The sequence below is a fragment of the Panthera leo genome, chromosome D3 (assembly GCF_018350215.1).
Source record: "Panthera leo isolate Ple1 chromosome D3, P.leo_Ple1_pat1.1, whole genome shotgun sequence".
In the NCBI taxonomy this organism is placed as follows: domain Eukaryota; kingdom Metazoa; phylum Chordata; class Mammalia; order Carnivora; family Felidae; genus Panthera; species Panthera leo.
Window position 1 is genome coordinate 43,579,935 of NC_056690.1, and position 21,315 is coordinate 43,601,249.

At 42.9% G+C, this 21,315-nt stretch overlaps 1 protein-coding gene across 1 annotated transcript in view; it reads left to right on the top strand.

Annotated features, from left to right (window-relative positions):
* The first annotated feature begins 20,043 nt into the window (after positions 1-20,043).
* COLEC12 (collectin subfamily member 12) overlaps positions 20,044-21,315 on the top strand; it is a 197,040-nt gene continuing 195,768 nt past the window's right edge. Inside the window, exon 1 of the mRNA XM_042910501.1 lies at positions 20,044-20,212. Within this exon, the coding sequence (XP_042766435.1) occupies positions 20,206-20,212 (7 nt within the window). The 5' untranslated portion in view covers positions 20,044-20,205. The remainder of the gene's footprint in view (positions 20,213-21,315) is intronic.

The following is a 21,315-nucleotide window of genomic DNA, read 5'->3' on the forward strand; positions in this document are numbered from 1 at the left end:
CAGGAAAATAATTGAGTTCCTTTCTTTCATATAACCATGGGTCCTTTCCTCATTTTTGGAAAGTACAGTGGTTTCAGTCACTCACATTATGTCAAGTGTGCTCGTTCCCATAGTAAATGTTCATCATGGACCTCTCAGCACAAATCGCTGAGGTAGGTGCCATGTGGGCATGAAAGGATGAGTTTCATTCTTGCCTTCAAGGAGCTCATTCTCTAGGTGGGAATACTGACACATACACTAACACCCCCATGCCTCCAGACTGTGAGTTTTGGCCAAGTTGTGAATCTGTCTTAAATCATCTCTGCCTAGTACATGTCTAGCACAGTGCCTGGAATATTTAAGAGCACAAGAAATATTTCATAACTGACTGGCTGAATGAACGAATGAATACTCATGAATAATTACTAATTATTATTAGTATTACTAATGAATACTCATTAATAATTACTAATAAGCTTTTCTCTTTCTCATAAATACCAGCTTCTTTTAACGTTTATTGATTTTTGAGACAGAGAAAGACAGAGCATGAACGGGGGAGGGTCAGAGAGAGAGGGAGACACAGAATCTGAAACAGGCTCCAGGCTCTGAGCCGTCAGCACCAAGCCCCACGTGGGGCTCGAACTCACGGACTGCGAGATCATGACCTGAGCCGAAGTCGGACGCTTAACCGACTGAGTCACCCAGGCGCCCCAATACCAGCTTCTTTTAGGTGGCACCAAGTAAACCATTGAACAAATACCTTTTAGGGAGAAAATGTATAGGTCTGTAAGTAAGGCTACATCAACCTGACCTTCTATAGTCTTAGGTTTTTCATATTGTCTTTATTTTTTTAATATTTTAATTTATTTTTTAGAGAGAGAGAGAGAGGGACAGAGTGCAAGTGCGGGAGGGGCAGAGAGACAGGGAGACACAGAATCCAAAGCAGGCTTCAGGCTCTGAGCTGTCAGCACAGAGCCTGATGCGGGGCTTGAACCCATGAACTGTGAGGTCATGACCTGAGCCAAAGTCTCATGCTTAACCAACTGAGCCACTCAGGCGTCCCTCATATTATCTTTAAATAAGAAAGGAGTCATAACAAATGATTTAGATGTTACTAATGTTTTCAGTTAGTAACATGAAAAATCAGAGGCAAACTTAATTCAACAATCCAGGATTGTCTAGAAGAGATATGGTGCATATATAAAGCAGAATTCTATGTCGCTATCACAAATCCTGTTATAGAAATGTATTTATGGGCATGGAAAACATTTTTGATATAGCACTAACTGAAAAAAAATAGACCAAAACATAGGCCCCCAAATAGCCTTAGTGTCACTTGATGTCACCACAATTGTAGATCTCCAGGGAGGGGTCTGCAGGTAGCCCACTGGGCCTAATTCCAAGGACTGCTGGTTCTGACTTGTATTGTTCATGTAATTACTGTTGTTGCTCCTACTTTAGCATGTACCTTCTATCCTGAATTTCAGAACGAGATTGATGATACAGTAGATAAGGCCTTAAATCCAGAGCATTATACTGAAGAGAAGACTTTGGGTAAATGTGTCCAGATTGGCCATGGTGTTTACATGTTGAGCCAGAAAGCACCATCTGAGCAAATAGACTTTTCTGGAATCATTTTATAGTGCTAATCTCATACTTAAGAGCTTGTCACTGCAACTAGATCATTTCTGTTAACACAATTATAAATTTGTGTACAAAATTGGCCTTAAAATGCAAGCATGAGAGGGCATATGAAGACAATATGGCAAGCACATGGCCTAAGGGTCCAGAGTTCAAACCCTGCCTCTGGCATTTAATAGCCAGGTGATCCAGTAAAGGATACTTGCTCTTTCAGCCTTGTTTTATGTGTAAATAATAACGAGGGTTATAAAGAGCCTCTTGGTCTAACACCTAGGCTAAGACCCATGTGGGAAAGTGCTTTGTAAAGTGCAGAACTTTATAAATGTCGAAGGTTTGGCTGTAATCAGATGATGCTGAAAACGTCTGGGTGTTGGGAGACTTGGATTTTAATCCTTGCTCTAGGTATATAGCAACCGGAGGCACTCCCATAAGCTGCTCCAGCCTGCAGGCTTGCAGTCCAATGCGGAGTTTGCCTACATGCTTGCTAATGGTACTTCCGACATGCAAATTCTATTATGTTAGAAAATAACCTTTGTGTTTCACTCTCATTTTTAAATGAGAGAATGGGTCTTAAGTATAACTTTATGGGCTGTATGTGAGAGAGAGTCTGTAAGTAGGGGAGGGGTGTTGGAGAGTGTGAGGGAGAAGGAGGGGAGGGTTGGGAGGACGAGGAGAGGAAACTGGAAAGGGGAAAAGTGATAAGATAATACAACCAAGCGTCACAAATTGGAAAAACAGACAACCAGACTTGAAGGCCCCTGATTACCTGTTCAGAGGAAACAGGAACCCCACTTATGGGGCGGATGTTGATGCCTTGACAAGCCCTGCTCTGGCTGTGGGTGAATCCATCAGACTCACCTCCTTCCACCCGCAGCTCTGCCAAGAGTTGCCTTTGCCACACCAAGTGTTCCCCAGATCTGCTTTTGGTGTGGTATTTTGCTTCCTCAACTTGTTTCTCTGAGAAGAACTTTTATCTATTTTAGATACAGTGGCTCTGATGAACAAAGAACCACTTGGGAACAATTACAGACAAATCCACATTGAACTATGCATAATTTTCTACTGAAATAGATGTCTTTCTACTGTTCCCAATTAAGATTCTGTCTTCTGGGATTCAGCTTCAAAAGTTGCATATTCTCCTTGTGAATGCCAGAAAGGTCATGTTTACAATTAGTATCTGGACAACAAAAAGCCCAATTGCATTTAGCTGGGTCCTCCCAAGAAAGACAGCAGGCCCTCAGAGACTGTGCAGTTTGGTTAGGGAGGTTCAGACAAACCTGTGCATTCAGGCAAAGGCAATTCTTTTTGGCCAGAATTAGCAATTATTCTGGAAGGTTAATGCAGTCTGTAACTTTACTTTATCCTGCCTTTCTAGACACACATTCTGAGAAAGAAAGTGCCAAAGTTAAATTCACAAAACATGTCACTGTATAAGGTTTCAAGATATAATATGGAGACAGCTGGAGATCCTGGAAGGATCACAGAATATGAGTGCTAGAGATGACTCTCACTTTACAGGCAAAGATTCAGAGATCCAGAGCGATTGAGTGATTTGCCTCAAACCCTCAGCTTGCTCAAGATGGAGTCATCAAGAGTTGTGACTCAGGCCATTCTTTTTTTTTTTTCTTTCTTTCTTTCTTTCTTTCTTTCTTTCTTTCTTTCTTTCTTTCTTTCTTTTTCTTTTTCTTCCTTTTTCCATATCACAGGGCCTGTTGAGTTAAAAAGAATTCTGAGCCTGAAATATGCCATTTCAGAGGTAGTGTTATAGAATGACATCATCAGTCAACTTGGCTGGTGTCTATATAAACTTTCATTGTGAAGTCTGAAGAACTGAGTGTAAAAAGAGATCATCTTGGAGCACCTGGATGGCTCAGATGGTTGAGTGTCTCTTGATTTTGGCTCAGGTCATGATCCCAGAGATGAGGGATCGAGCCGTGCATCAGGCTCTGCACTGAGCATGGAGCCTGCTTAAGATTCTCTCTCTCTCAGGGCGTCTGGGTGGCTCAGTCAGTTGAGCGTCCGACTTCGGCTCAGGTCATGATCTTGCACTCTGTGAGTTCGAGCCCCACATCAGGCTCTGTGCTGACAGCTCAGAGCCTGGAGCTTGCTTCAGATTCTGTGTCTCCCTCTCTCTCTGACCCTCCCCCGCTCATGCTCTGTCTCTCTCTCTGTCAAAAGTAAATAAACACTAAAAAAATTTTTAAAAAAGATTCTCTTTCTTCTTCTTCTTCTTCTTCTTCTTCTTCTTCTTCTTCTTCTTCTTCTCCTTCCTTCTCCTCCTCCTCCTCACTGCACACATTTTCTTTCCCTCTTTTAAAAAAAAAGAGATAATCTAAAAGATACCTGTTTCAAGACAGTAGAACGTCTAAGAATGGGCTGGTTATAACTTCCCCCTGTAAGGACATCTGTTGAAGAGTGAAAAATTGAGTGACTAAGAGCATGAACTCTGGAGTGAGATCAGACTTGGAGTCAGTTCTGACCCTGTCTCATTCTACCTTTGAGCAAGTTACCTAATCCCTCAAGCCTCAGTGCCTACATCTGTACAATGAGGAGACTCATAGTCTCTACCTCTTATGGCTGTTGTGAAGATTGGATGGAATGAAATACACATAAAATGCTTAGCACAGTGCCTGATACATTACACATGCCTAATAGACATTCACTATCACTATAATTCTAGCTATTGATTTATATGGTGACCAAATTCTTTCATTCATTTCTCAAATGTTTTTTGAGCTTCTCTTCATGAGGCACAGAGGATAAAAGAGTGCACATGATGCAGTGTTTTATTTAAAAATAGAAACAGATTGGGACACCTGGGTGGCTCAGTCGGTTGAGCATGGACTCTTATTTTGGCTCAGCTCATGGTCCCAGGGTCATGGGATCAAGTCCTGCGTTGGGCTCTGTACTGAGCTTGGAGCCTGCTTGGGATTCATTCTCTCTCTCTCTCTCTCTCTCTCTCTCTCTCTCTCCCTCTGCCCCTCTCCCCTGCTCATGCTCTCTCTCTCTCTCTCTAAAAATAACAAATAAAAAAAAAAAATATATATATATATATATATATATAAAAGATTGTCATAAGGCAGTGAAAGGGCTAAGTTGGACCCCCAAGCAGGGGTACTTGGCTGTTCTGGGAGGGTTGAAGGATATCTTTTCTGGAGAAGGTGAGGTCTGAATAAGTAGAGGTTAGCTACTTAAAGGTGGTGGGAAGTGAGTGGGGTAGAAAATGGTGGGAAGGGGTCAGGGCTAGAAGGTGATAGATAAGTGTGAAAGACAGAAAACTGGGGGTAACTACTGAGTCCCACCTTGCCTATTGATGGTTCTTTTAATATATATTTTGAAAAATTAGTTTCAATGAATTATGTTTCATAGTTTTAGTAAATGTATAGATTAAAGGAAGTTGCCATGTTAAAATATATCCTATAAGTGACGTGTTCCTATCTTTGGATTGACCACTTAAGAGTCAACCACACAGAACTATAATTTGGTTCATTTTAACCATCAAACAGCTACACCAAGAAAAAGAAGTATTCACCAAAAAGAGAGTGGGGGAGGGAGGGAGGAAAGGGGAGAGAGAGAGAGAGAGAGAGAGAGATGGAGGGGCAGAGAAAGGAGAAAGGGAAGGGAAGGGAAGGGGAGGGAAGGGAAGGGAGGGGAGGGGAGGGGAGGGGAGGGGAGGGGAGGAAAGCTGTTCATTTGAAGTGAAGAGTTTGTCACTTCAGTTTGTCACTGTTTTCCTTATCTGCATTATTTGCTCCGAACAGTTTTAAATGTTTAGGATGGAGTTCATTTTAGTTTTGTAATAAACTTTGCATTGTTGGTAATCACATTCTTTTTAATGCTATTGTTAGTGGAAATGTGACTGCTTTATAGGTTTCTGATTCTCATGGGACACTTCTGAACTCCCCAGGGAGACTGTCACCCTCCTTCCCATCACTCCTTAGTATTGCTTACAAATCTCCCTGTAGCATGGACTACATTGAGACTATTTGTTCCATCTGTCTTCACACCTGACAGCCAAATCCCCCAGATGCTTTGTAGGTACTCTCAGCATCTAGAACATTGTCAGTCACAAGATGGACAGTCAAGGAAAATGTGCTAGTATGTTGAATAAATGACTGACTCCTGACAATGAGTGGCTATTATCTGAGGAAACTTACCCCACTATGAATTTTGTCTAGCAGACTATCTTATCTCTAGCTTGATCTAAGACCAATGAATAAAAAAATGACATCATTTGAAGTTATGCTTAGACATACCTTTTATCTGATAATCAAGATTTCATCCTGTTGAACCAAAGCCAAATATTTAATAAATATGATCACTCATCATCTCTCTCCTTTATTCAATTATAGTTCAAGTATTGAAATTTCTTAAATCCAAAAAGTCAGTATCAGTATTTCCAGTCTTGCATTTGGTACTTTTCACAATATGATGCATGTTTTGTCTCTTTGGTATGTGGTGGCTCCAACTATGAAGATTTCTATTGCCAAGGGTGCTCCAAATTCAACATCTGAGCAACAAGGCAGGACATATGTTCCTAACTACTGTGTTATCCTGCCTCCCAAAACACTCTGTACTTTTCCTATCACAGCACTTCTAGTGAACATGAATATATTGCTTGCCAAGCACCCACCCTCTCTTTCCTTCACAACAACTTTCTTTTTTTTAATGTTTATTTATTTTTGAGAGAGAGAGAGAGAGAGAGAGAGAGCATGAGTGGGGGAAAGGCAGCAATAGAGGGAGACACAGAATCTGAAGCAGGCTCCAGGCTCTCAGCTGTTAGCACAGAGCCTGACGTGGGGCTTGAATCTGCTGACCACGAGATCATGACCTGAGCCAAAGTCAGACACTTAACTGAGCCACCCAGGCGCCCCAACAATTTCTATTTCAGTTTCCATCCCTGGTCCCTGGGGTGAACCACATGATGCAGACTAACCCAATCAACACATCCCTTCCAGTTGCTCACAGTGATTGGTTCAGGGCAGACACAGATGCTAGGCTGCTCCAATAAGAAGAAATCTTGAGACTTTTCCTCAAATGCAGAGAATCCTGGGACACAGATTCCCTCTTCCCCACCATAGTGAATGATATATGTAGCCTCCAGCTTCAGGAGTTGCTTGAAGCCATCTTGGAATCATAAGAGTTCTGATGACAAAGGAGCCCACATCATGGAGGCAATGCTGAGAAATAAAGAGAAAGGAGTGTTAGGTCTGGCCACATGCTTTGAACTGCCTAGATCAAGCTTTGCTGAAGCCAGCCTACCTCTGAAGACACAGGCATATATAAATTTTCTTTTGGTTAACCCAGTTACAGTAGGGTTATGTTACTTGTGCTGGAAAGCTGTTTAACTCATCAGCACTACACATCATATTTTTCTTGCTTATTTAATTGCTTCTTTCCCCCAACAAATGCAAACATCCTTGAGGATAGAGACTACTCTATCTTGTCACTATTGTGTTCCCAGTGCTCAATTCCTAATAGACGCTGCATGAATATTTCCTGAATGAATGAAATGAATGAATGGCAAATTTTCATCATGTGTGACCTGAACCAAACTTTCAGTTGCTGTATACAGATGCTTGAGATTTTCAACAAGGACCTGAAAAGTTCTGAGCAGCCAAGCCAGGCAGAAATTGAAATGAAATTTCTGATTCCCAATATGGCTCAGTTGTACCACATTAGCTAAGGTCTCCACTGAATATATTTTTAAATCCTTAAAACAAGAACACAAAATCCAAACAACTGCAAATAAGAGATTCCCATTGAAATAAAACAGTAAACAAGTACTTTAAATAAAAACATAAATACTACATTAAAGACTCAAACATAACTGTGTGCAATACATACTTGGAGTAGAATACCTTTTACTTGACAGTCTTCCTTTACGTTTTTAGTCTAAAACAATAACATCAAAAAAAACCACCCCAAAACCGAGGGTAAACTAGAAACATTTATTAAAACAACTATCAATTTCACTGCCATCATCTTTTGAGGCCTGAAACATCAAAGATTTACTGATGTTATCTATAAAAATTTTCGTGTGAGTTATACTTAAAATGTACATTTGAGGCATCCCAATGGCAGTGTGATGAGCCTTGGAGAGCTCTTGGAGGCCATGCAGTCTATTTCTTCACCTGCTAATGAGAAAACCAAAGACCTAGTGAGAAAAAGGCTCACCTGTGTTTAATCCTAAGGCTTCAGCAAGCGTTCATTGGGTGCATGCTCCGTATTGAAAAAGAAAATGCTCTTACAAAGGTTAAAGCCTAGATGGGAAAACAAGTGTATGCAAGCACACACTAGTTGGTGTGATAGGTTCTCTAATGGAGGTGTAATATCAGGTTCTTCAAAAGTGCAAAAGATCAGTTAACTCTGGGGGTGAGGGGATTGTGGAAGTTGTTTTCAGAGCAAGAGGTTCTTGGGTCTCGAGGATTCCCCAGATGAGCTGTGGAGAGGGGAGAGAAGAGGAGTGGTAGATGTAGGGCTTGGGCTGGTGGTTCAGGAAAAGGAATTTCTGTTATCGCAAAGGGCATGAAAAGAAACACGGAGCCAGAAACAGGGTACCTGAGTCAAGGAATTGTCGATACATTAGTAGCGGGAACTGAGGCTCAGAGGGAATCAGACCTGTGGGATCAGGCCTATGTTGCACTTTATCAGTCCAGAATAAAGTCTGGACTTTATTCTCAAGCTGAGAACGCTCAGGCTATGGAGTAATAGAATAAGGTGTGCATTTTAGTGATCTGACTTCACAGAAGGGACTGAGGGTTGGCATGGGGGAGGAGTTGATAGTCAGACTGGAAGCAGATGCAGAAGGTGGGAAGAAAAGAATGAATGAGGATTTTGACTCGAGCAAATGGAGAGATAGTGTAACAACCAGAAGTGGGAATACAGAAGTAGTGGTTTTGTGGGAAAGTGGTGAATAGAATCTGTTTTGAGTGGAAGAGGTTTAAGTGCCTGGTGAGCACGTAGGTAGAAATGTCCAGGAAAATTGTAGTCAAGATAGCATTGTGAGTTCATGTTTCAAAGCACCCTTTCCCCACTTCAAACACAGAGCAGTGTGAAACTTAAAAAGACATTGGTATCTCAAAAGTAAGATAAATACAACATTGGACTAGGTTTAGAAGAGAAATACATACAAAATGATAAGCAGGACTGAAGCTGTGGCCTGCTGAGCTCAGGGTCTGGAAGCAGGTAGAGGTGGAGTTTATGTCTTGTGGGGTAAAAGAACTTAGGCAAGATAGAAGAAGTGAGCCAGGCTCAGCCCTAGAAACCAGGGGCTGGTTTTAACTCCTGCACGAATGGAAACTAAGAATAGATCCAACTACCTTGCCACTTGAGCCATCTGATATGAGTTTTATACCTAGAGAGACAGGAAGATGCAAATGCAGCTTACAGCCAGTACCTGGACCAAGCCACCCTCTGACTAAATGACCAGATATAGGCTCATCAGTGTGACTGGCTTTGGCCATATTTGAAGTAACTTGAGGTATACCTGTGCTGGTGGACTTGCCCTCCTGCTCTCTGATGATCTATTATGAGAGAAACATGAACCAGGTACCTGCTGTCCCTCAGCCAAGGCCCCTGAATGGGAAATGTGAAGCCAACCACATGCCTTAGGTAGCATTTGGTCTCAGAGGGATAAGAGACACACAAACCAGACCTGAAATCAACCTGGAACCTGGAGACCAGAAGCTGGATCCTAGAACCTAGAGTCCAGCCAAGCCCAGTCAGGTGGCAGCCTGCTTGAGAATAGATGGCTGTTTTTAAGCTACTGAGTTTTGCTGTACAGCAAAAGTTTTGCTGTGGTGATAATTGCTAACACATTATACTTTATTGTATTCCTTTTCCCTAAGTGTTTTGAGAATTTGCGTTTACAGGCTTACTTTGAATGAGAGGGTTTTGGTTTATTTTCATCTTTCTTCTCTGTGCTTATCACTACCTGTGTAATACATTTCAGAAGCCTCCATGCAAGCTCCCTAGGCCCTATGTCCAAAGTCAAGTCTCACCGACTCTTCAGGTCCTGGGCTGGGGCATGTAGTTGGCTTTACATTTACCATTTGGGCACCCAGGCTGAGAGACAGCAGATACTGGGTCATGTTCTTCTCATAACAGATCATCAGAGAGCAGGAGGGCAAGCCCAAGAGCATAGGTACATTTCAGGTTACTTCAAATATGGCCGAAGTGGACAAGCCTAAAGTCAAGAGGCAGGGAGTATACTCCACCCACCATGATGCCATAGTAAAGGTGTGAACATATCATTCTATTCCAGATATGTTTTTTAAAAAATCATACAAGTGACTGCAATGAATTTCATGCCAGTAAATTTGGAACACTACATGAAAGAGAAAGGTTTTGAAATATCTAGTAAGCAATTGGACATTTGTGGACAATGTCCACAAAAACTCAGAAAAGTCCAGGCAGGAAACAGAGGTCATCAGAAACAAACAGTTGTTCAAGACTTGAAGGCAGAACAGATGGTAAGATCTTTAGGATCATCCTTATTTTGAGGCAAGGTAGATAAGGAAAAGCCACATTGAAGATCACAAGAGTGACAGAGTTAGTAGGAGAATCAGAGACATGTTGACAGCTATCAGAGGGAAGAGAAAGGTTCAAGAAGTTGGGTGTCAACAGAAGAGAAGTTAAATGAATTAAGAATGGAGTGCAAAGTGTCCACTGGAGTTGGCAGTTTGAACGGCTTGAATGACCTTTGTTACAGCAGGGCCAGCGCCACCGTGTGGCAGGAGACAAGTGGGCAATGTTGGAACATTTAAAGAAGGAACAGTTCCTGGAAGTGGACACTGCAAAATGTAGATGACTTCAGGAGCTTGGCTCTGATGAGAAGAAGAGTTTAGGAAGTAAAGGAAGAATCTATAGAGAGAAAGAGAGATACAGAGAGAGAGAGAAATAATAGATGAGGGAGGGTGGGACATGAGAGCAAGGAGAGGTGGGGTTTGAGAACACAGCTGGGTGGAGAGCCGCTCCTGCATGGCAGATGAGATGCCTCTGCCTGTGACAATTAGGGGAAGTGGTGAGGCCAGGTGCTAGGCAAGATAAGTTCTAAAGGGGTAGGTGTAGGGGAGGGCATGGGAACTTGAGGGGATACCTGCCAGATAACCTCCGATTTTCTGTAGAGGAGGAGATGAGTTCATATCTGCAGAGAATAAGAGGGTGGGTGTCAAGCAGGGTCCTGGGGAAGGTCAGGAGAAGCTGCTAGGAAAATGGGGGAAATGGACTTCCCAGAGCACATGCAAGGACACTTGAGAGAGTAGTGAGACCACAGCAGAATTAGCTATGATCTGTGCTGGTACCAGGACCCTAGGGTCTAACTTGTGGGTATTTTCCTTATAGCACATTAAACTCTAGGATTCTAAAGGGGGCCTGCGTGGCTAACTCAGTTAAGTGTCAGACTCTTGATTTCGGTTCAGGTCATGATCTCACGGTTCGTGAGTTCAAGCCCTGCGTCCAGCTCAAGCAGTGCGGAACCTGCTTGGAATTCTCTCTCTCTCCTTCTCTCTCTGCTCTTCCCATGCACTCTGTCTCAAAATAAATAAATAAAATAAACTTTAAAAATAAATACATAATAATAAAATAATAATAATCCCTAGGATTCTAGGGATCTTATAAAAATTTATAAAGATTTCATTAGCTGTACCTTCTCCATAGACAATATTAAATAAAAGGTAACAATTATCTTTAAGCTACCCACATTCCTATGTTCCTGCAGCATTGTAGATTTAGTCACAAAAGTCCTATTCTCTCTTCCCAGTCTTAAGTTTTTCATTCAGCTAAACTGAAGTTATTGGAAAATCATATTCAATTTGAGATGGGTTTATTTTGAATACATTCAATAGGAATCTTAATGGAACATTATTCTTGATTGTCTTGGACTTAGAAAAGTTGTGGAACACTTCTGGGATTTAGTTTCTACTATATGGATACTAAATATTTCAACTGTATGTGATTGAAAATCCACAACTTTTACAATCTATAGAGCAAATCAGCTTAATGGGCAATGTGAGAATTCACTAGAAGCATAGGAGCAATCAACAATGAACACTTTTTCCAATTCAGTGAAAAGTCTTTGCAAATAAAAGATCTTATTAAATTGTTTGCACTTTGGTGCTATTTGTTTATTTTTATTTTATTATTTTTAATTATTTTTAAAAAAATTTTCTCCCAGCCCCTACCTGACCTGGTGCTCTTTATTTCTAAGTAAATCTTTTAGAATATTGATATGCGCTATTCTTATGTGCTGAGAAAGCACATTCTAGGTAAAGAAAAATTTAACCTCAATGTATAATGTGTTGCTTCAATGAAGATATAAATAACTAAAGTGGAAAGAATTATTGGATCTTAATCTTGAATAAAAAATGTAGTGTAAAATGTAGTGTGGTCAAAAACTCCAATGGAAATGGCTAGTTATTTATATGAAGGAGTAAAATTTTGCCAATCGTGAAAGACTATAATATCAACAGATAATACCACATAGGAATAAGACCACACTGTGAAGCCTTACCAATCTTGATATGCTTATTTAGAATTTGTAACAATTTTGACAAAAGCTTAGAGCAAGTTTACCTTTTCACCATTATTAATCAAATTATAGTATAAACAATATTCACAAAGTTAATGTTTAAATTACTTTAGAGAACAGATTATGTTCAAATATCTTGAACGGACTGTATTTAGTAACAATGTACATATGAATTATAAACAATTTAATCTATCCCTGAAGGTAGTTCTCTTTAGGCTTTCTACTATTTTTGTACTTGTTTGCTTTTAAAAATAAAACTGTCTCTTTAAAGATACTCTATCATTCAGCTTTAAAATTAATTTTACTAGGTTTTTCCCTACCCAGCCAAATTGTTATTTCACATGAAATAATTGAACAAGATTATTTTACCTTTGTTCAATTTGGTCTTCTGTTTTACCTTAAAAAAGCAAAATAGAAGATAATAAATAAGTTCATTAATTATGAGAAAATTACTACAATTTAATGAGTTCCTCCTAAGTAATAGGTAATATGTGAAGTATTTAAACCATTATCTTTAATTCCTCACAAAATATTGCAAGAAAGATATTGTCCTGGGGTGCCTGGGTGGCTCAGTCGGTTAAGCGGCCGACTTCAGCTCAGGTCATGATCTCATGATTGGTGGGTTTGAGCCCCACGTCAGGCTCTGTGCTGACAGCTCAGAACCCGGAGCCTGCTTCAGATTCTGTCTCCCTCTCTCTCTGCCCCTCCCCTGCTCTTGCTGTGTCCTGTCTCTCTCTCTCAAAAATAAATAAACATTAGAACAAAAAATTTTTAAAAAATGTAGCCCTCACTTCTTATAGGAAGAAAATTGATATTCAAATTAAGTGATTTCCCTAAAGCCTCAAGTATTTTCTGAATCCGATAAATAAGATACAGTACTGTGTATCAAGGGCTAAATAAGCCCTCATAGAAAGCACTCAATAAATGTCAGCTATGGCTACTGTTATTACTCTAAAGAAGGGGTTTACTTTAAAGGTCAGTGAAAGTTGATGAACAGATAAATTAGTCTAGCTTTTGCATCTGTTTCAAATGCATTTGAATACTGATTCATTTATTCATTCAACAAACATTTACTGAATGTTTACGATGCACTGAGAATATCACTGTGGATACACAAAGATGTACCTCTGAGGTAATCCAGTAGTTTTTTTTAAGTTTATTTTGAGACAGAGTGTGTGTGTGTGTGTGTGTGTGTGTGCAGGGGAGGGGCAGAGAGACAGAGACACAGAATCCTAAGCAGGTTCTGCATAGTACCGTGTGCAGAGCCCAAAGTGGGGCTTGAACCCACAAAAGCATGAGATCATGACCTGAGCCGAAATCAAGACTTGGATGTTTAACTGACTGAGCCACTGAGGCACCCTGAGGAAATCCAGTATTTTAAAAAGCAATCAGCTACAAATGCATGTGTGTGTGCTGTGTGTGTACATATATGTATGTGTATGTATATATATATATATATATATATATATATATATATATATATATATCAGGATATTATATCCTGATCAGATATATATACATACATATATATATATATGTATGTATGTATTTGTAGCTGATCACTGTGAAAGTTGGAAATTCAGATGCCTTTTGGATATGACAATATATATATCCAAAAGGTATCTGAATTTCCAACTTTCACATTTTCTGTGTGGTTATTTTGTACTTAAATAGTATTTGTATGTGTTTCATGTTAGAGTTTTTGAGCCAAAAAGGATCTTGGACATGACCTAGTCTAAAATCCTTCATCTTACAGTGAGAATCCTTAGACCCAGAGAAGTCAGAGGCCTGCCCTAAATCAGAGAGGCACCTCTCACAGAACCGGCCTTGGAGTCCAATTCGACTGGTCACCAGATGGTGGTTTTCTCACATCCAACACTCTTCATCTCCAGAGCAAATGAACGACAAAGCCAAATGAAACATGAAGCCAAAGTAAATCCCTCTCATCTATGTCACTGCAATAGACACATATCAAAAGCAAAAGTAAACTCTTAATTTTATTTTACACATGTCAATCTGAAATGTATAAGTGTTAAACATCTGAAGCCTGGTAGGAAAGCAATCACCAATGTTTTGAGAGCTGGAACAGAATTAATGGTCATCCACCTCATAGCTCTCAGGTCATGATGAGGTAATTACTGCTTACCTCAAGATACACCCTGGTCTCCAAACTGAGACTCAAGAGCCACGTTTCTGTTTTCTTGGCCCCTTGCCTCTTCACTGAACTTAAAAAGAGGCCCCAGTACCACCCCGAGAACCAAAGTGGTTTGTAGTGGGCTAGAGGAACAATTTCAGACTCATCCTTTGAACGGTGAAACATCGAATGGAATAGAATAGAGATTTTGGGGATGAGCAGGGGAAGCAGCTCTCAATCAGAGCCCTTTTCCAAAATGCTGTTTGTCTAAACACTAAAGAAAAAGAACATGAACTGACAAAAACCTAAGCTTTTAAAGACCTGAAAACTACCTCTTCATCCAAAAAAACTTTTCATGCAGACAGAATGAGACAGAGCACCTCGTGTCCATTACAGCACCCTTAGTTTCTTTATGGGATCTTTACATTTTAGTGGACTTGCTTAACAGCACAATGACTCATCAGTCAAAATAAAGTCTATTCTTTGTCAAGTATGGGAGAAAATATGAAGTGACTCAGAGGACCAACCTGTAGAAGCCAATATTCTCAGAAAACAAGCTTATTCTCCTGAATAAGCAGAGCATGTGTCATCCACAGAGGGCTATGTTAAGGGATGTTCCATACATTCTGCTTTCCCTGCTCTGCATTTTTGGGGGCACTGTCTTCCATTGCTAATCCCCTTTCCGTTTATTCGGTCTTTCGCTTGATTGTTAATTGCTGGAAGCTGTTGCTACAAAGATGAAGAAGACGTGGTCTTTCTCTTAAGAAGCTCATAGTCTACTGTGATGATCTTCCAAGCTTAGTGAGCACAAAACTCAGCTGGGGAGTGCTAGAAAATGGAAGCACCCCAAACCTCTTCCTGAAAGATTCTGATTCAGGAGCCTGAAGAGAAGCCCAGCCATCTGAACTTTATAAAAACACCCCTGAGTGATTCTGATATAGGTGATTCCCAGATGCCATTGTTCAACCTACTGGTCTGGAGGGAGAGAGCATTTTTCATGTTCTTTTGAATCTCAACTAACCTTCAGCGCCCAGCTTTCTATGTTACCTTAGTCAGAAATCATCACCTTATTTCCTTCTGTGGCCTTTTATCTGTATGTCTCATGACACTGGCCATCTCCCACTTTCTGTCTTTACTATGGATCCTTTCTGGAATGTCTTATCTCACCTACCAGACTCCTGGATGAGGGACCATCTGACCCAAATTTGCATTCTCTGCAGTGTGAAGCACAGTGCCAATTATTAGTAATCATGTAAGTCTTGCTTGCTGGATGAAGGGCCCATTTGTAAAAAGTTGTGCCTTTAAAGCGGATGTTGGGGCGCCTGGGTGGCTCAGTCGGTTAAGCGTCCGACTTCGGCTCAGGTCATGATCTCGCAGTCCGTGAGTTCGAGCCCCGCGTCAGGCTCTGTGCTGACCACTCAGAGCCTGGAGCCTGTTTCAGATTCTGTGTCTCCCTCTCTCTCTGACCCTCCCCCGTTCATGCTCTGTCTCTCTCTGTCTCAAAAATAAATAAACGTTAAAAAAATTTTTTTTTTAAATAAAAAAAATAAAGCGGATGTAAATAAATATACTGATACAATGGAGAAAGGAGGATGTTTTCAGATGTGCAATGCTAGCTAGGCTCAGTGCTTCATAGGTGGAGTAAGTACAGGATGTTTGGGGAGACACTGAATAGCTTGGCTAAAACAGAACAAAAGGAGATGTATAAGGAGAGGAGAAAAATGAGTGGGCAAATGGAAGGTGGTAGTAGCTCTGACAGTTGCTGGAAGGTACTGGCTGCCCACCAGAGAGGAAGTATACAGATGGTCAGAGATCAAGGTATTGGAATGATCCTGCCACAAACTGACTGCCACTGTCTCCCCTCCAGTGCTCTGTCCTGCCTTGGTCTTCCTACCCTATCAGCTTCTCCTTCCCTCAAGGAGCCGATTGGGCTCAGCCTGGGTTCCCCATTTCATATCATGGCCTGGAAACTCTGTAAAGGTAGTAAGCTGGGGAAACTGTAGAGCTTCCCATCTCTCATCTGTCCTTCCTTGCCTCTCCAGCTGCTGCGTGTTGGAGGCTGGAGTGGAGAAGCAACAGTGGGTGTGGGGAGGCCTTGCAAGGTCCTTGCAAAATTCCAGTTGGGCTCGAGTGGTCTTTACATGGGAGATGGAAAGAGGTGGAGAAGTGTGAGATATGCGCTTTCATTAGTAAAAAGGAGATACCTAGCACAAGGTTGTGGGGAGGATTAACTGAGATAATGACTTCCCCAAGTTTATAAGTGTAGTGCGAATGCAGAACACAGGTGCTGCTGCTGGTGGTAAGGAGGCCTCTGTGTGACCTAGAGGCCCTGTAGCCCATTTCCACTGAGGAGTTCAAAGCATCTTCCCCAGTATGACTCAGTCCTTGCCAACTACCCTCTTCTTCTTTACCTTTCCCTTTTCTTCCTGAGTCCCAGCTGGGTCCTCAACTTCTCTCACAGATCTTGATCAGAGAAATCTTGGTCAGCTGATGGTCTGCATGCGTCCACACCTTCAGCCCTTGAACCCTCCAGAGTGGGACTCAGAGGGGGTGGCAGGCAGAGGACCTGTGGGATGTACCTGGGGGGCTCCTGTGCTGAAAGAGGCAATCTTCCAGGGACCCTCCTTAAAACTGTCCTCTAAAAAATTGCCAGGGCACCTGGGCGACTCAGTCAGTTAAGCCTCTGACTCTTGATTTTGGCTCAGGTCATGATCTCACAGTTCATGAGTCTGAGCCCCATGTCAGGATCTGTGCTGACACCCCAGAGCCTGCTTGTGATTTTCTCTCTCTCTGCCCCTCCTCTGCTTGCATGTACGTGCTCTCTCTCAAAAATAAATAAACATTAAAAAAGAAGAAGAAGAAGAATTGCCAAGCCTGCTTCTTCATCAGCAGGTCTGTGAGTCTGGCTCATTATAACTAACATCATAGGTTTGGGGTTTTATGGGATTTTCTTCAATCTCATTTTTTTTTTTTTTTTGGTTAGAATTTTTTTGTGGTAAAGTACACATGAAATTTACCATCCTAACCACTTTTAAGTGTGCAGTTCAGTGGCATTAGGTACATTATCACCCAACCATTACCACCATCCATCTCCCGAACTCTTCACCCTGCAAACCTGAAACTCTGTAATAATTAAACACTGTGTCCCCATTCTTTCCTCCCCTCAGCCCCTGGAAGCCACCATTCTACTTCCTGTCTTTTATGAATTTGACTATTCTGGGTGACTCATATAAGTGGAATCATACAGTATTTGTCCTTTTGTGACTGGCTTTTTTTCACTTAGCATAATGCCCTCATGTTCATCCGTGCTGTAGCAGGTGTCAGAATTTCCTTCCTTTTTTAGGGCTGAGTAATATTCCATTGTTAATATATACCACATTTTATTTATCCATTCATCTATTGATGGCACTTTGATTGCTTCTACCTTTTGGCGATTGTGAATAAGGTTGCTGTGAACATGGGTGTACAAATATCTATTCGAGTCCCTGTTTCCAATTCTTTGGGGGCATATATCCAGAAGTAGTACTGTTAGATAATATGATAATTCTGTTTCATTGTTTTGAACAAGCACCATGTTGTTTTCCACAGTGGTTGCATCATTTTACATTCTTACCAGCAATGCATAAGGTTCTAATTTCTTCACATCCTTGCCAACACTTGTTGTTTGCTGCTTTTTTAAAAGCATTTTTATTTTTTATAATAGTCATCCTAATGGATATGAAATGGTATCTCATTGTGGTGTTGATTTGCATTTCCCTAATGATTAAAGATGTTAAACATCTTTCCATATGTTTATTAGCCATTTGTAAATGTTTGGAGAATGTCAGTTTGAGTCCTTTGCCCACTTTTGAACTGGGTTGTTTTTTGTTGCTGTTGAGTTGTAGGCATTGTTTATATATTCTGGATATTAGTCCCTTACAAAATATATGATTTACAAATATTTTCTCTCATTCCATGGGTGGCCTTTTCACACTGTGTCCTTTGATGCACAAGTTTTGAATTTTAATGAAATCCGATTTATCTATGTTTTCTTTTACTGTTTTTGGTGTCATAGCTATAATTTATTTTTTTTATTATTTTTTTTAACGTTTATTTATTTTTGAGACAGAGAGAGACAGAGCATGAACAGGGGAGGGGCAGAGAGAGAGGGAGACACAGAATCCGAAACAGGCTCCAGGCTCTGAGCTGTCAGCACAGAGCCCAACGCGGGGCTCGAACTCACAGACCGTGAGATCATGACCTGAGCCGAAGTCGGACGCTCAACCGACCAAGCCACCCAGGCGCCCCTAATTTATGTTTTTAAAATCATTTTTTAACTGAAATATTGGAGCCAAAATCCTCTCCATTTTTCAGCTGGGGAAATTATTACACAAAGAAACTGATGGATTTCCTCTATTCCAACATTGGCTAGTAAGTTCTGGGCTGAGAATCCATAATCTGGGTTTCCTTTGGCCACCCTCACTTGCCCAGCAAGACAAAGCAGGTAACATTGGTGAGACCTGGAGCAAGTCCCCAGGGACCCTAACGTTTAATCAACTCCTGAAGTGAAATAAAAAGTGTTGTTGTTTTCTACCTTTTTCTTTGCTAGTCATGTACAAGTTTCCCCACTGGTGTTGACAAAAGAAGGACTCTGGAATGGAGAGTCTAAAATATTTTAGAATGTATTCATTTCTGGGCACTACCTTTTTCTAGAGCAGAATTCCCTGTTTAGAATGAATCAGTGGGTTGTTTACACCGCGTTACCAAATCCTCAGGAGAGGAAATCTGAAAAGCTGTAACCACCGCCCAGGCAGAATTGTATTCCTTTTGCTGTGTTACTGAGTGCATGGTGATTTTTCATTCCATCCTTGTTGAAGAAGTCTCTCTGCACCTCCCTCCCCACAGATCCACTCACCACTGAAACTTTTAAAGCAATAAAGCAACGAATGGGTCTGCTTAGGAGTTTCTAAAAGGGGGCGGGGGGTGGAACCCCCATTGGGACAACATGATGGGCCACAATGGAGGGAACTTACTAATAAGCCACTCAGTAGCCCAGCATCCCTCAACCTTATCAATTCAGGGGAGGTGGGTAGAAGGGTGACTTTTCTAAACCAAGGGGAGCGTAGAGGATTTTTTGGTCTGTGTCTTTGTGTTCTTGAAGGTCCAAAGTTGTAATCCTGCTCGGAGTTCTGTAGGGAGAGCATCTAATTGTGACTTCGGATTTAGCGACAGCTCTCCCGGGGTGACAGCGCGGTCGCCTGTGCCCGTTCTTCCTTCGGGTGTCCACAAGCGCACCTGGAAACTTGGAACCCCGAAGACGTTCTCATCTCGGTTTGATCTAATCCTGGATGCCCCAGAGACTTTTGGGGAAGGGACATGCTTACTCCGCCACCCCGGTGACACTACTGCTCCCCAACTCTCTCACCCCACTCTCTAGGTACTTTGGGGGTCTAGAAACAAGCCCAGTAGCGGCACTTTTCGCGCACACCAAGGGTGAGCATTTTACCGACTGGAAGACGCCTTCTTCCGACATCGTTCTGCCGCTGGTGTGACGAGAAAAGGGAGACCCGGGGCGAGACACCGCGCGGGGGAGAGGCCGGGCGAGAAAGCGACTGGGCAGGGGCGAGCACGGGCCGAAGGGCGGGGCGGGCGCGGGAGGGCGCGAGGGGGCGTGGGCGCGGCGGCCCGCGCGCCCCGGCGGGCCAGGGGGAGGGGCGCTGGCGGGAGCGGCGCCTCCCGCCCGGGGTGAGCGGCGCGCGCGGCAGCCCCGCGGCACAGAGCGCCGAGCGGGGAACGCGGGCGGGTGGCGGCGAGGAAGGGTTGGAGCGCAGACGGCCGACGCGCGGCGCGGCTGCCATGGACGCGCAGTGACCCGCTGTTTAGTGCGAACTTCCTCGGCTGCGCGGAGCTCCCTGGCTGGCGGTGCGTCTCCTCGGTCACCATGAAAGGTAGGGCGGCGGCGGGCTGCGCTGGGCTCCCGGCCCGCAGGGCGGGCTTCGGGACGCGCGGGAGGGGGCGGAGGTGCAAGCTGCGCGAACTTTCTCCGGGCGGAGGGCCGGAGGAGATGCGGCGCGGGGATCGTGCGTGCACGCGTGGGGCGCTCCTCCACCCCGCAGTTCCGCACGGCAGGAGACACAGAGGTTCGGGTTTGGGGGCGTACAAGTATTCCTCTCCCCATCGTGTCTCTCTGCGAAGTAGTTTGAAGCCCTAAGTCGTTGTTTACAGATTCCAGTTCCCAACTTTTTAATTGAAAAAACATGCCGAGGAGAGTGGAGGCATCCTCATTCCTCCCAGTCCGTTTTCCGCTCTGAGGCGCTCCACACTGTGTTTGGGGGTCCTCTCCGCTCGGCTGGTGCAGTTTCCCCATCCGAGAAGTCGACGTGCTGCCAGCCGGGTGTTTCCTTCGGGACTCGGGGATGTTCTCGGTGCGCCCTCCCCACATCTGGCAATGATTAGGTGCCCGCGGAGTTCAGCTGGCTCGGAAAATGCGTTTGGCATCTTTCTCCATCAGACCCACCGATTGGAAAATAACTGCTCTCGGTTCCGCGTCCCTTCCATGTGCCCGCCTGTGCAGTTGGTGTGTCCACGTGTGCTCAGAGGTGACACAAATCATTCCGTTGATCGTCTCCTGGGCGGTGTCCTCTGCAGGCCGGTTTAGGGGAGTGTCAGATGTTACCGTACCTTTAAGCGGAATCACAAGGATGAGGGCTTTGCAGGGCAACTTTCTATTTATTAGAAACAGTGAGATCCGTCAACAGAATTCTGATTTATATGTGGGATAAATAATTGCAACGGGCATCAAAAGGGAATCATTTCGGGATGGCCTGGCGTGGTGTTTACACAAGACTGGAGTTTCTAGTTTTGTGCTAGGATAACACGGGCCGGGCTTGAGTGAGGGGGCTGGGTGCGAAATGCCATGTGACCGCCGTGACCGAATTTCCAGCCACCAGAGACCACGCGATGCGATCGCTTTGACTTGCCAGGGCTGTGGTCCGAGGGAGGTGTCTGGGAAGCCCCACACGCTTGGAAAGTAACTTTTGCCTCTAGCGTT